Source organism: Melospiza georgiana, chromosome 4 (assembly GCF_028018845.1).
Source record: "Melospiza georgiana isolate bMelGeo1 chromosome 4, bMelGeo1.pri, whole genome shotgun sequence".
Classification (NCBI taxonomy): Eukaryota; Metazoa; Chordata; class Aves; order Passeriformes; family Passerellidae; genus Melospiza; species Melospiza georgiana.
The window spans coordinates 7,102,095-7,117,009 of NC_080433.1; the positions used below are offsets into that span (position 1 = coordinate 7,102,095).

A 14,915-nucleotide genomic window follows, 5' to 3' on the forward strand; every position below is an offset into this window, starting at 1 on the left:
TGATCAGTGCCAGGTTATAGAGGGCATGGGAACCAGGACACTCAAAATCACCCTCTGAGCCACACTGGGGGTCTGTCCTAAGTGACCCCTGATCAGAATTCTTGGTGTTGTGGTCAAACCAGAGGCTGCTGAGAGGTTATGGCTGGCTCCAGGTGGGAACCACAGCCCAGACACCTCACTCCAGCAGCAAAGGTGCAGGACCAATACTTAACTGTGCTCAAACCTCACCTTTAAAAAACAAACAAACAAACAAACAATAAAACCTAGAAATGCTGCATGAAGATGAATCACAAAATGAGGCAGAAGGTGCCACAAGAGCCCATCTCTGCAGCCTTTGGTCCTGTTTTGGGTGGACTGGAGGGGAGTGGAAACAAGCTGAGCATTGATGCTTTGTTCAACAACACCCCCAGCACCAGTTTCTGAGCAGCAGCAATGACACAACACAGCCCTCGAGTGCAGTTTTGCTCTGGTTTATTCTTTATTTCAAAAAATAGATCCTGAAAGCAAAAGAATCTTTCAGAAAGCAAGGAAAAACACTGTCAAAGGCAAGAGGATCATTTCAGTGTGCATCACTCCACCCTGCCACCACTGCATCCTGGGGAGCACCCAAACACTTCCTCAACCTGGCAGCAGCAAAAGGCTCCTTTTCCCAGACCTCCAGACTCAAAGGATTCCCCCACTTCACACAGCCTTGGATCAGCTGGGCAAGGCCAGTGGGAGGCTGCTGTGTTGGCCCAGCAGCTCCCAACACTGTCAGACTCATATTTCACCTGTGCCAGAGCTGCCTGGTCAGGTGTGATGCCATGCCAAGCCATGCTTGAGGAGCTCTGCCAGCAATCATATTCCTGTCCATAAATCCCAATTTTCTCTGTGAGTGGTTGCTGCTTTCTCTTTAACCACTTCCTTACACCACTGATTGTGCTGGTACCAACACCCACATCTTCATCAGCTACACTAGTAACTCCCCATGTCACTGAGGGCTTGTCTGAAACTGATTTTTTTTTTGTTTGTTTGGCACAGAAAAGGAAGCTGGAAACACTGGAAATTCTTTCATAAAATCCTATATTGGTATAGCATCATTCTAAAGCTGTGTCATGTTAAAAACTTTTAAGAAATAAGAATGAAAACACCAAGAAAATCAAAGTGTTCTTTCAAGACTTTGATTCTTTGATTGTCTAAGACACCTGCAGCAAATCTGTTTTTCTAGGTTAGGTTTCCTTTGACATACATCAGCTGCCCAAGCTCAGTGCAATTATTCTGAATTAGCATAGAATGGATTTTGCAGTGCAGCATTTGGCTAAGTTACCATTACAGAGGTCAGCAAAGGGAATTCTGCCTGCCCAGAATTCTGTGTTCTTCCCTCAGAGAAGCTCATGCTCAGGGCCATGGCTTCCATCCTGCTCTTCTACAGGTTGATTCTTTCCCCTTGCACAAGCCGTGCTCGGAAGTTCCAAATATCCTTCAAAACAAAAATGAGACAAAGAAAAAGCACCTTGAGGGCCAGGAAACAGTGATCAGGATTTCAGTTTACACAGATGGAAGTAGAGGATTACTTAGTTCTTATCATCTGCTGAAGGTGAAATAAAACCTGGGCACTCCTCTGGGAGAAAACTCCAACTCTGGCTAAAAAAAAAATCCTTAAAGCTACACAAAAACACAGAGATTTCTCTGGGGCTTATAAGAACAACTTCATTTCCACTCAGGAGAAGGAGAGAGCCTCACTACACATCCCTCTGGATTTCACCAAGCACCTCAACAACCCCAGGAACTGAAAGCCAAGCAAGCTATGGCTTTACAGCCATGAAAGATCAGCTTGCAAAACACAGCTGGGCACCCCAAAACAGCCAGGCACACTGGGGGAAACAGAACAACACAAACCAGCAAGGGTGAAATGTGGCAGCAGGCACAACTCTCCCAGGCATCATCCTGGGAAAGGCTGGGAGAAGCTCAGAGAAAAGAATGATAAACAATTCTTATCTTCACTTGCTCCACCTGTTGTTGTGAAGATGTGGAATGTGTTATGGAGATTTGTTTACCAGAGGGTGGTTTCCTGATTGGCCAATGGTGATGGTATTTAGCTCAAAGGACCAACTGGGTACACCTGTATCTGTCTGTAAGGGCAATGGGTTTCTCAATAAGTATAGAATAATAAAGTGATTGATCAGCCTCCTGAGAATCATGGAGTCAATGCTAATTGATACCTGGCTGGGGGCCTGCAGTGACAGTGAAAAAGAAAGTCCCTCCTCCAGAAAGCCCCAGATATTGTAAAACAAGTACATTTTAAAATGAAAGTGCTGCTTTTACATCTAGACTTTACTGCCTTGATACTGGCTTTGCACATGCTTGGGAACTGCTGTGGATTAAGATATTCAGAACACTTTCACCCCAGAAACAAGGTTTATTTTTCTTTCAGTGGCTGGATCCCTGAAGAATTCACATTTGCTTTCTATTTTACTCAATGGTCTCAGTTATTCAGCAAGAGTCCATTAGTTCCATTTCTTTTTTGTGGCAGATATATATCACTGCTATAGCCTCGAGTACAAACAACTGATGTGGGATTATATTTAAGCAAAAAAAAAATCCATTTGTTATTGTGATCAGATGTGGCTATTTGTTTTAAAAGGAAAATCCACCCACCATGGGGGGAAACTGTTAGAACTGTGGACATAAAAACTGGACAAGCACTGAATTTATTCCAGTTGATAGTTTTGAATTCAGGGCAAATGACCACATTTTTTTATTTACAAGCAGAGCTTCTCAAGGAATTTCTGGAGATCATGGGATGTGAAGAGGCTGCCAGTGAACAAGGGTTGTGAAGAGGCTGCCAGTGAACATTATGAGGAAAAAGGCCCCAAAAAAGCCTGCCAGTCATCCTCTGACCATCAGGTCTTTCATCCTGCCAAGCACCTCTGCCTGGCACAGCCTGATCTGCCAAGCTGGGCACAGCAAAGAGCACCAATGTGCCACAGGAGAGACTGGGGAAAGGGAACTGAGCTGGTTTGTACCAAAGGGCACTGAGTCTCACCTTGAGCTCCACGTTAGTTGCATCGTATTTCTTGCAAACCATTTCCTGCAGCTCCTTCTCCAGGTGCTCCTGAGTTGTGTTCTTGACATCGATGTAGTGACACTCTGAGCTGGCAAAGTGGCAGCTGATGCTCTGTGTGAGGAAAGTGGGTGTCACTCCCTGTCACACTGACTACAAACAACTCAAAAAGTTGGGAAAAACTCAGGCATTCCAGATTGTGGACACATCACTCCTTCCATACAGATCATGCCAGCAAAACCCTTCCTCCTTTCCAAGAGCTCTGGAGAGTGTCCCCTTGGAGGAATACTCTTGCTGCTGACTTCCTTCTCTTGCTCTTCTTCCTTCCCTTCTCCCCCTCACTCCCTCAGCATGAGCTGTACTGCTTGATCTCACAGTATCAGCAGCTGGAGTGGAAATAGGGAGAGTCAGGGCTGGGCCAGACCTGTGTGTGCTCTAGGGGCTCCTGGTTCCTGCACCCAGAGGGTCACAACCCACTTCTTTTGAATCCACCCACAAACTGCTGAAAGAACAGGCCACACAGCAGGCAAACCAAAACAAAACCAGTGCCTGGATCAATCCCTCCTGAGACAGGACCAGGCCTCCAAAGGAGGGCACTTTTCCCTATTTCAGTTAAAGAATCATGCATGTCAACAAATCTTTTATAGAAAAATGAGTTGTGCAATCATATAAATAAATATTATTTATTGAATGATGGAGATTCCTGTTATCCAGAGATGGGATACCAGGAAGACAGGGAAAAAAGATTAGATAAAGTCCTGATATCTGGGACAGCTGAAAGGGAGCTTTCAGAAAAGCAAGTACAGCCAGACAGGCTTTAATTTAAATGTAGATTCAACATCTAATTTCTACTCCTGTTCTGTTTTTCTCAAGCAGCTGCACAGCATGCTATTCTTACAGAAGACAGATGTTTAAAAATAAAATAATAAATAAACAAGAGAGTGCTGAAGCATGTTAGGAAGATAACTCTTTAAAACATTCATCCACATATTCATGAACTGAGAAAGGATTCAAAGGGTGTGGGGGATAAAAACAGAGGGATAGTTGGATAATTTTGTTTTTAAAAAAATCAAGAATATAAAAAACTATATCAAGAGATGTTTTCCTACCTTTCGAAAACCTGATGTCCTGTTTATCCCAGAGCCATGAATGAGCAGGGGGTGGAAGAACACTGTGTCTCCCTTCTCCATGACAAGGTGAACCTTGGGAATCTTCTCATCCTCCTCAAGCAGCCCATGGAAAAGTTTGTTGGTTTTACCCTAGGAAAGAAGATGCTGAACTGAAATCACTCAGTTAGAATTAGAGGAAGTGCTGATTCTCAGAGCACAGCAGGGACAGCTTTGGATCTGCTTTCCCCTGGAGAGAATATTCCACATGCCAAGCTAAAAATCTGACTATTGCTTGCTAGTCCTTCTACCTCAAGCCTGACATACAGAAAAATGATACTTTCTGTATTTTCTGCAGCTGGATTTGGACAATGAAATTCTCAGCTGGAGAGAACAGAGAAGAGCACTGGGAAAGCCCACAAGGGTGGCCTGATGCCACTGCTGGAGTCCAGCCTGCTGCTCAATCACCACTGACAGGCCAGGCCAGGAAACACACACTCTTAAGAGGAAGATACCAACTGATATTTTATTCCATCCAGCTGTTTACTGTCAGACTTCTCCTCTTTGGGACAGTACACATGCTACCAGGCAGGAACAAGCTGACAGGAGGAGACAGAGCCCTCACACTTGGCAAGGGCAGTGGAAAATGCTGGCATGTGTTTATATTCTCATGCCACAACGTGCTGGGCATTTTTCCAGGTGAAGGTGGGAACAGAGACAGATCCACCCTTGTCACATGGAGTGAGGTCACACAAGAAACACTCTCCCAAATCAATGTCAGTATGTACGAAAAATGTAAGAAAAAAAAAAAAAATCACTGAAAATCTCAGCTTTGGCCTGCACATGTTCCCCCTACAGGAGTCCTTCCCAAGCCCTCCATGAGTCCCTACCTCCCACTGTGGGTAGCCATGAGGCTTCAGGGCTGTCCTGTGAGTCCCTGGCTGCACGATGAGGCAGCCATTGTCCTGGTGAGCCCTCTCCATGGCGGTCCAGGCGCACACGATGCGGGACGCGGGCCGGAACGGGAAATAGTGCAGGTCCTGGTGCATGGGGTGCAGGAAGGTCTGCTGGGCTGCAACACACACAGAAACCTGCAGCCCAGCACTGGGACACAGCTTCTCCTTCTGTTCAACCACTGTGGCACATCCTGAGGATGCTGGAGACACCTGGTGTACTCAGTGCTGCTCCAGCCCAGCCATGGAAGCCAAGCCAAGCTTCCATCCCAGCCCAAAATGGACCCTGGAGGTGGCTCTTGGTCACACAGTGAAAGCTGCTTAGCCTGTCACCCCTCAGAAGGCTCCTTTTGCTGCCATCCCAGCCCAAAATGGACCCTGGAGGTGGCTCTTGGTCACACAGTGAAAGCTGCTTAGCCTGTCACCCCTCAGAAGGCTCCTTTTGCTGGCCTTTACCACCAGCACACATTTTTTTTTTTTAATCACTCAATTTGGCTGCTCTCCAGTTTTGAGAACTTTAACCAGCACAGAGTTGCACAAACCTCCTGAGCACAAAGCCCTTCCAACAGCTGTGCTCTCTGCAGGCACTGGATGTGCTGCTGTGATGCAAGCAGAACCAACCCTGTCTGTGCTGCACCCTGCTCATGTTTATTTAGCTTTTTCTTTAAAAGAGGGGAAAAAAAATCCTCAATTTATGGACTGCAGCCTCCACAGAGAGTCTCTGCCCTAGAGGCTCTCTTCCATGAAGTCTAAACATAAATAAATATTCTTGAAGTTTTGCTTATTATTTTTTCCCCCTATGGAAATGGAAATATCATCCACACCAGAAAAGCCTTTTATATACAATTTATACACTTATTTGGCCATTGATTTTGCTCCTTAAATAGATACAGTTAGGATATTTCTGCTTGCCTCATTTGCCACACTATTTAGACTTTGTGCAGCCTCAAAAACTCTCCTGTGTTTTCTTATCTTGTCTCATTAAACCAAGGTAAAAAGAAAACAAACTATCACCAAAATGGCTTTGTAAATCTTCAATGTTATTTGGATTTAATTTTTTTTACAGCTTTTCTAAAACACTAAGTTCAATTCTGGCATGCACACAATAATTCATTCATTTTCCACTAATGCAAGTTTTCCTTACCAGTATCTGGAAGTTTATTTATCAGCATGGTGTGCATTGCCATGATGTTCGGCCCTGTGAAGCACTCAACATATTTGAGGACCTACAAAGACAAAAACATTAGGAAAAAAAATCAGAACCATGAAAAACAAGAAGAAATGTTGCTGAGGAAGCACTGGGAGCTGGATGTTTGGCTGAGGACAAGGGTACAGGAGAGGAGGTCAGGGAGGATGGAAGGATGCAGGACAGGAGGCAGGATCTGGCTTGGCACACAAATGGGAATGGTGGGAGGAGGCCAGGAGGGAAGATGGTGCTGCAGGCTGCTGAGAAGGGTGGAAAAGATGGGGAGAGTACTCCCACAGAGCTGTATCTGCCACATGAATATTGGCTGAAAGGCTGGACCTGCCCTGGGACAGATGTTTGCCTGGTAAAACACACTCAGAACACGTGGCTGATCTGCCCCTCTAGCCTGGCATGGTTTGGCCAAGTCACATTCCTGACTGGCTCCACACCAGGGGCAGAGCAGCACCAGGGGCAGGGCAGCCCCAGGGGCAGGGCAGCCCCAGGGGCAGGGCAGCACCAGGGGCAGGGCAGCAGCAGGGGCAGAGCAGCACCAGGGGCAGGGCAGCATTAGGGGCAGGGCAGCATTAGGGGCAGGGCAGCCCCAGGGGCAGAGCAGCACCAGGGGCAGGGCAGCACCATGGGCAGGGCAGCACCAGAGGGAGGGCAGCACCAGAGGGAGGGCAGCACCAGGGGCAGGGCAGCCCCAAGGGCAGGGCAGCACCAGAGGGAGGGCAGCACCAGGGGCAGGGCAGCACCAGGGGCAGGGCAGCCTCAAGGGCAGAGCAGCACCAGGGGAGGAGCAGCACCAGGGGCAGGGCAGCACCAGGGGCAGGGCAGCACCAGGGGCAGAGCAGCACTGCTTTAAGTCTTCTGCCCCAACCTCCATCCATCCCCTGCTCACTCCTAAAGGCTGACTTATCCTCCTTCCTCACTTGTGTGTTTATGGGAGTGACCTGCAGGGTCAGACACCTCCATACAGGCCCTTCCACCAGCAGCACCCTTTGTTTGTTTTACCTCAGGCAGAGTGCAGTATCTGAACAGCTCTTCATCTTCCTGGAAGTCCTGCACTTTATTAACCACGCTTTCAGACTGACCAAACTCAGATTTCCGGGATTCATCCTTCATAATCATAACTCCTGGTGGCTTCACCTCTCTTCTGCAGATCCTGGTGAACTCCTTCCTGCAAACCAGAGGGCACATCCATGTTGGAAGAGCCCAATGACCTCCAGCTCCCCAGAGCTGCCCCCAGCCCGTCAGGCAGTGCAGGTACCTGAAGCGCTCGATGTCCTGGTCAGACACGAGGTTCCTGATGAGCAGGTACCCATTGTCCTCATAGAACTGCCTCTGCTCCCTGCTCAGCACAGCGTTGTCCAGGGTGTAGCTGGGACACAAGGGACACGTTAACCACGCCTGGGGACACGTTAACCACGCCTAGGGACACGTTAACCACGCCTAGGGACACGTTAACCACGCCTAGGGACATGTTAGCCACGCCTAGGGACTCGTTAACCACGCCTAGTGACCAACATGTGTGCTTGGGGGAATGTAAGAGCTGAACTGAGGGATGTGGGACTCCAGGGGCTCTCCAAAATGCAGTTTATTACATCCAAGAGTCACAGCAGTCCAGGGTCATGGGTGGCAGAGCTGTGCCTGCAGCTGTCAGCTCGAGACCCTTTGGTTTTGGTTACAATGCATTATGTACTTTTCTTTGCTGAGCATCTTCATACAGTAGAACCAATCTGTACCTTAACTTTTATCTCTAGCCTATCATAGATACTATAATTACCATATTCATGTTACTATTCTCCAATCACTAAAAGTTAGTACATTACACTTTAAGCTAGAAGTTGTTTTTCAGTTTTCTTACAGTGGAAAATTCTGAGACCTTTTTTCTACTTGCACCATTTGCTGACTTGTTTGCCTGTGCTATCTTTCTGCTTGGTAAAAGCATCTTTTTTGAGGTGGGTTTATCCTTTGCTCAAAGTCATAAAAACCCCTTCTAACTAACACACCCTTTGCCTCATTGGTTATGCAGTAAGATTGGCTCAGCAATTCTTTTCTTCTATATCAAAACTTGCTCCCATCTCTATTCCTTCATCAGCCTCTACATTTAAAAATCTTTCTGCTAAGCACACACATCTGTGAGACTTTCTTGTCAAACTTTCATCCTTCCCAACAGGGGAAGAAAGAGCTAAGCTCTGAAGGTTGTTTTGCTTTCATCTCTACCAAGGAAGATGGAGCTTACCAAAACCTCCCTGAATGAGGAGCAACACTGACTTGGGCTGAAGTAGGATTGCTTATCTGGGGTGGGAATTAAGGAATATACAATCAAACAAAATAGATTGGAACATTATCTACAGATATGGGTCCTCAATCCTACAGTGCTGTTCATCCTAAAGGCAGGTGCTGTGCTGGACACTCAATCCACATTCTTCTTCCATAATAATAAATTGCTTCCATAATAATAAATTATAATAAGAAATATTCTATAAATGAAAAGAATCTGAAACAATAAAGGAAGAGGAGTAAACCTGAGGTTTCATGTTCTCACAGAGTGTTGCAAACCCTCACCTTCTCTCCAGTTACTGCAGAGATCAGGTCCCTTCCAAATGACAGGGACAGCAGGGAGAGAGGAGAGCTTTAGGCTTGTCCTCCACTTCAAGTCATTTCAACAGGTTTTTAAAAAGCTTTTTTTTTCTCTTATGCAGAGACACATTCTTATCAACAGGGCAATTAAACCCACTTGCTAAAGAAGCCACACAAGAGCTTTATGCATGGTATTGAAGTGTCATCCATAACAAAAATGAGCATCTTCATGCTGATCTTTTGTTCTTTACATGCATGTTTGCTTCAGGGTTTTATGAAAACCACTGACTTTCCTCCACTGCTCATAAAACCATGGATGCTTTGGGAATGAGAAATAAAGTTTCATCACAGCAGTTGTGTCCCCACACCAGGAAGCTTCAAGAGTCACACAGAGCGGGAGAAGAACAACACATGCAAAAATGTGTGGCAAAAAATGATGAGAGGGAGGAAAAGGTGCTGGGAACTGGGTGGAAGACAGAGAGAAGAACATGGGGAGACCAGCTGCCACAGGAGGTCCCAGAGCAAGGAATCCCCCAACTGAGGGCACCAGTGCTCCACACACACCACATTTCAGGCCCAATTTCAGTGAATATGGGACTCCTGATCACTCAGGCTCCTAAATGTCCACAGAGAGCTGATGGAGACACAGGCACAGGCTGAACCCCAACACGGGGCCCTCCTCAGCACCTCCACCTCCCCCTTGGGGGGACAGCAGAGAAGCCCACCCAGTGCTGGACTCCATTTCAGCCCCTTCCTCCCAGGCTTTGTAGTGCCTTTTCCTCTCACTGGTTTTTCTCTGGACACTTTGCAACATTCAGAGGACAAGTCTGGGCTGCCTGGACAACCAAAACCACGAGGCATAGATATTAAAACAAAACCAGTGAACTGATGTACCATTTGATGTATCAAATAAATCATTCTTGTCAGTCTGTAATTTACTTTACCCACACACCTTTCTTGCTCCAGCCCAGCTTAGACCAGGTTTTGGTCCAAAGCTATTTGCATCATGACCCAGATTTAAACACAAACAGGTTGTGCAGCACCTCTCCTTACTTCCTGTATGTTACAACCAGGGTGTTTTTCCTATAATTTATTCTTAATTTTGTGTTCCTACTTGTGTTATGGCAGTCCGAGTCAACAACTATCCATCTGCTTTCATATTTTTAATTGTATTGTTTTTAATCGATTTGAGGACTTCTACATCCTGTTTGATCACAACCTATTCTATGTACTGTAATTCAGAGGTAACTTGTTAGCATTCTGCTCTGTGAAAAAGCTTTTTTAAAGCAACATTTATGATAGCAGCTTTAAAAATATTCTTAGCAAGCAGTCTCCACGTAACTTTTGGAACCACGGGACATATCAACGCAAAAACTTATTTGTACGCAGGTTTCCTCTGCCTTATGTTGGCAGCCTCCAACATTTCCACCTCGGTTGCCACTCACAAACCAAACCTTGATGTTTTTCCTGCTGCTGCTCTGCCAGTCCAGTCTGTACCTTTCAGAGGAATCTGTGACTTCCCGTGCAACTTCTAAGTCATGCGGAATTCCTTAAATCTCTAGGAGGAGAACTGGCTGCAGGGAAGCCTCTGGCTCGGTGCTGGGGGGCACGGCCAAGATCCGCACCCCGGCTCCCCACAGCGTGCGGGGCTGAAGCTCAGGGAGAGGCTTTGGGGTGGGTCAGGTACTGACCCCGATATTCCGCTCGGGGCTGCCAGGAAGCGCTGTTCTCCAGCACCAGGACACAGGGCAGGATCGCCCCGTGTGTCCCTGCCAGCCCGGTGTCCCTGTCGGACACACCACGGGCACACAAGGGCGGGGAAAGAGGGGCAAAGCGGGCCAGGCTGGGGGAAGCGGGGCCCCGACCCACAGGGGCGCTGCTGCCGCCCCTTCCCGACCCCACAGCAGAAGGATACAGGAGCCGGGGCCGCTGCCAGCCGCGGGGACAGGTGCCGCAGGATGGTGTCCAGCCGCGCCGCCGAGCGCTCCCCCAGCCGCTCCCCGAGCCGCTCCATGACGCCCGAGCGCCCTCAGCGCTGTCCCGGTCGGGGCGGAGCCGGGGCCGCCGCATGCTCAGAGCCCCGGGACGGCGGTGGGAAGGGCCTGAGGGAAGCCAGGGCGGAGCCGGGAGCCCTCAGAGCCCGGATCCCGCCGGGCTTCGCCGTGCCGCGGGTGTGCAGGGCGGGAGGGGGCCGTGAGGGACCCCGCGCCCTCAGAGCGCCGGAGCCGCGGGCCGGCAGCGCCCCCGGGGAAAGGGCCTGAGGGAAGCCAAGGAGAGCTTGGAATTTTCCGTGCAGATTTCATTGTATTCGTCCTCCCGCTTCCCCTCTTTTTGTCGTTCTCTGGAGCAGTGAATTACATCAGCCCCGTGTGGAGAGCAGCGCTTGGCACGATGCACTCCTGAGGCCGGCATGGATCGATGCCTTATCTCCCGTCTCTAAGGAGACCGTCAGAGTTCGCCTCATCCCTCCATGAAAACGTTTGGAGAGATTCTTTGAGCCCCAGGTTTAAACAGATCTCACACCTGCCAGGTTGTCCATAAAACCCTCACTCATGGGCAGTCCAGGCCCTGTTCCCTAGCAGGCACCATCACAGGTCTCCTGTAGCTCCAGGCAGGCCCATGATGACAGAATGTGCAGCAAAATTCTGCTTACAGCTGCTTTAGGAAGCTCAACTCCCATTCTGCAACAGGTTTTGCTGGAATCTGGGTTGACATGTTGGTAGATCAAAAACTCAGCTGTTAATACACAAAGCTTCCTGTTAGTGCTGCAGATGAACAGAAGCCAAGGCATGGGTAGGAAGGGTTTCTGTACATAACCTGTATAAAGCTAAGCTGGTTCCCTTCAAAACTCAGTGGCAAAACTCCCATTGATTTAAATAAACTACAGCAGGTTTACAAACTGCTCTGGTTTGTGGCACATTTGTATTTATGGCTCTTACAGTATGATTGGTGGAGTCACTCCCTTCAGGGACATAACAGAACAGGCTGTTCATGGAAATGGGACAAACAAGGTTGGGAACCCAGGAAAAAAAAAACTCTCTAAACGATTTTGTGTAGTCACAGAGGTAAGAGTACAGGCACTGTGAAAGTACAACAGCAGCAGCAGTGACAGCACCCTTCATTGCCAATAAAATCAGACCTTTGACTCCTGAGCCATAGGAAAACTCTTAGTCATAAGAAAACAGAAAGTTAAAAGTCCTTCAAATCAAACTAGTGAGAGGGAACAGAAAAAAAAAAGCAACTAGAGTAATAGCTTTATTACTGAACTCCTAATTATAACTGCATTGAAAGGCCTATATATAATTTAGATCTATGCTGCAATTGCTTTCACAATCCAAACTGAAACAGGAACCTCAATAAATCTCATGTGTTGCAAAGTTTAGGTAAAAGCCCTGTCAAAAAGATGAAGCAGAATAATACTACACATGCCTATTGTGGCATGGACCTGTTTGCAATGTAGATATTTCTTCCATAGGTACATGTTTGACAGCACCTTATGCAAAGGTGTCCTTCATACCTGTAAAAAATGAACAAAAAGTAGGGATTTGGCTGTACTGATTTAGGAGAATTTTACATATACATAATATACACATACATAAATGTATATAGAATCATAGAACATCCTCAGTTGGAAAGGACCCACAAGAACCATCAGTCCTACTCCTGAAGTACAGCACAAGACAAGCACAAGAATCCCACCCTGTGCCTGAGAATGTTGTCCAAAGGCTGCTTGAACTCTGTCAGCCTTCTTGGTTGTGACCTTCTTGGTCTGTGACCACTTCCTAGGGAGGCTGTCCCAGTGCTCAACCACCCTCTGGATGAAGAACCCTTTCCCAATATATTCATTTTTAAACAAGAAGACCCTCAAAAAACCCCAATATCTCTGTGCATTAAATACCATTATTCCTTTCTACATACAGCCTCTCTGGCAATCTCCACACCAGTGACTCCCGTGTCACTGACTGCCCTGTTGTATTCTGCCACGCCCCAAAGAGCTGAGGACACCCTGCCCACCTTGGCAGGAGAGCGGGTGGCTGAGGTCAGTGCCCTGAATTTGTACCCTGCTGCTGAGGGATCGAACTTTAGCACAACAAAAGATCGATCTGGCACTGCCGGCACCACTCAGTGACAGGAGGCTGCTGGTGGTGTAGCCACACCCCCTGGAATTAGAAATGTGTGGACACCTAAAAAAAACCCCCATCCTTTGCATCTAAACAGTCCAGAGTGAATAATTTTCAAATCCATTGATAGCATCACTGAAATACAGGCTGAATGTCATGAACCCAGTAAAAGAAACAAGGCAGAAATTTTCTTTGTTAAGGAAACTGATGGTGGCATTAATCATTGTATTAAAATGGATGGCATTTAAGAGAGGCTGTGTCTTTGCAAAGTACTTTTACAGCTATGTCTGTCAGTTTCCTGAATTTTATAGAACATTTTTATACAGATGGTTTGCATTTGGCTTTTTGTTTTAATGTTTTCTGTTCATTAAATCACAAAACTAATAAAACCTAAACGATTGAGATTCCTCCAGCAGCACAGGAACATTCCTAATGCACAGTCTTATAATTTAATAAGCATCTCAATTGACTATTAAAATCCACATTATGATCAGAACTGTAATTCCAAAGATGAGGTCTTCTGAAAGCTTAATTTACTGTGGTGAGAAGTGGCAGCTGCTCCAACTCAGCAAAATTAGCTTTTTTAACTGAGATGCCAGGGAAAACAGATGTTGATGAGACAATAACAACAAAATCCACCACCAACGTGCAGGTTCATTTCTCACCACCAGAGGAGTCAAGAAGGGCTTCCATGGATGGTAGAAGGGAGAAGGAGGGAAAGGGAGCTATGGATTAATCAGAGAACAAAACAAGGGGCATAGTGACAAAGGACATGGAAAGGGTCAAGGGTCTCGATGATTCTCTGCCTTGGCCTTTGCTTTAGTTCCTGGCCCCTGCTGAATTCCAAACTTTCTGCCAGGTTTCTCTGCAGCTGTCCCAAACTTCTCAGCTGGGGGTGCCTGACACATCCCTTTGGGAATACCAGAGACAGCTGGATCCACCAGTGCTCTGAGCACAGAGTGTAAAAACCCCAGCTGTGGTTGGCTCTTGCAGCGCCAGTGAGCCAGAAAGGAAAAGTCTCCCTCACGAACATGTTGCCCTTATTGATCTCCAAGCTCCCAAAAGGGATCCCATTCTCCCTCATGACCACCTAGCAGGGAAAAACACCTACCAAAGGGCTGAACAAGAGGGTATTTTATTACCTTTCCACTTTCCAAGAACCAGTCACAGGGGTTGCAATCACATCTTGTGGTCAGACTGCAGACATGAACTCAGGGGGCGCTTCCCAGCTGTTCACCTGACTTCCAGTGGAACATCAGTGGAGCACTAAATAGCAGCTACTGTGTCCATCCAGCTCAGGTTTGCTGCCCTCTCACTGCAGCAGTCACATTAACTTTCATTATCTCATTATTAGAAAAGCTTTAATCCTGAATTTAGAACAGAATATGAAATAAAAAAATACCTAACAAAAAGGGCCAAACTATTCTGGCTTTACATATTGCCACAGATTTAAAATGCTGTTTTTCCCTGATGCAGGGAGGAAGCAAAACGCTGAGGAAAACAACAGCTAAAGAGCAACAACTGTTACAAACTTTCCAAAACTATATGTTACAAACTTTCCCAAAATAGACTTATCAAATGTGTTGATTAGACTAGTGACTATTTTGATTATTAAATGCTTTCTTTTCAAAGAAAGAGTTTTTTCTCCACTCTTTTCACAACTTGGATGGAGTTTTACAAGCAGGAATGGGAGCTGGTGCATGCAGAGATTCCTGCGTATGCAAACAAAGTACATTTTGTTTGTATAAATGACGTGGCTACTAAAAACAACTGTTCACTGTTGCTTTCTCACAGCTTTTTTGACACCAGCATCGCAAAACCCCTTTCATTTAAGAAGGATCTCTAAGCGTTTTGCTTAATGGTGAAGGATTTAGGACTTGCCAGTCCCTTACAAGATACCCTCCTACAGCTCACTGGGAT

The 14,915-nt window shown here is 46.8% G+C and overlaps 1 protein-coding gene across 1 annotated transcript; it reads right to left on the reverse strand.

Moving 5' to 3' along the window:
• Window positions 1–456: 456 nt before the first annotated feature.
• On the reverse strand, window positions 457–10,888 carry PHYH (phytanoyl-CoA 2-hydroxylase). Its single transcript, XM_058022468.1, has 9 exons — window positions 10,790–10,888; window positions 8,534–8,589; window positions 7,559–7,669; window positions 7,303–7,468; window positions 6,247–6,328; window positions 5,040–5,221; window positions 4,153–4,302; window positions 3,026–3,157; window positions 457–1,459 (listed from the first exon to the last, which is right to left on the reverse strand). The coding sequence occupies exons 1-9, from the start codon at window positions 10,886–10,888 to the stop codon at window positions 1,406–1,408; spliced, it is 1,032 nt and encodes a 343-aa protein (XP_057878451.1). The 3' UTR covers window positions 457–1,405.
• Window positions 10,889–14,915: the final 4,027 nt, after the last annotated feature.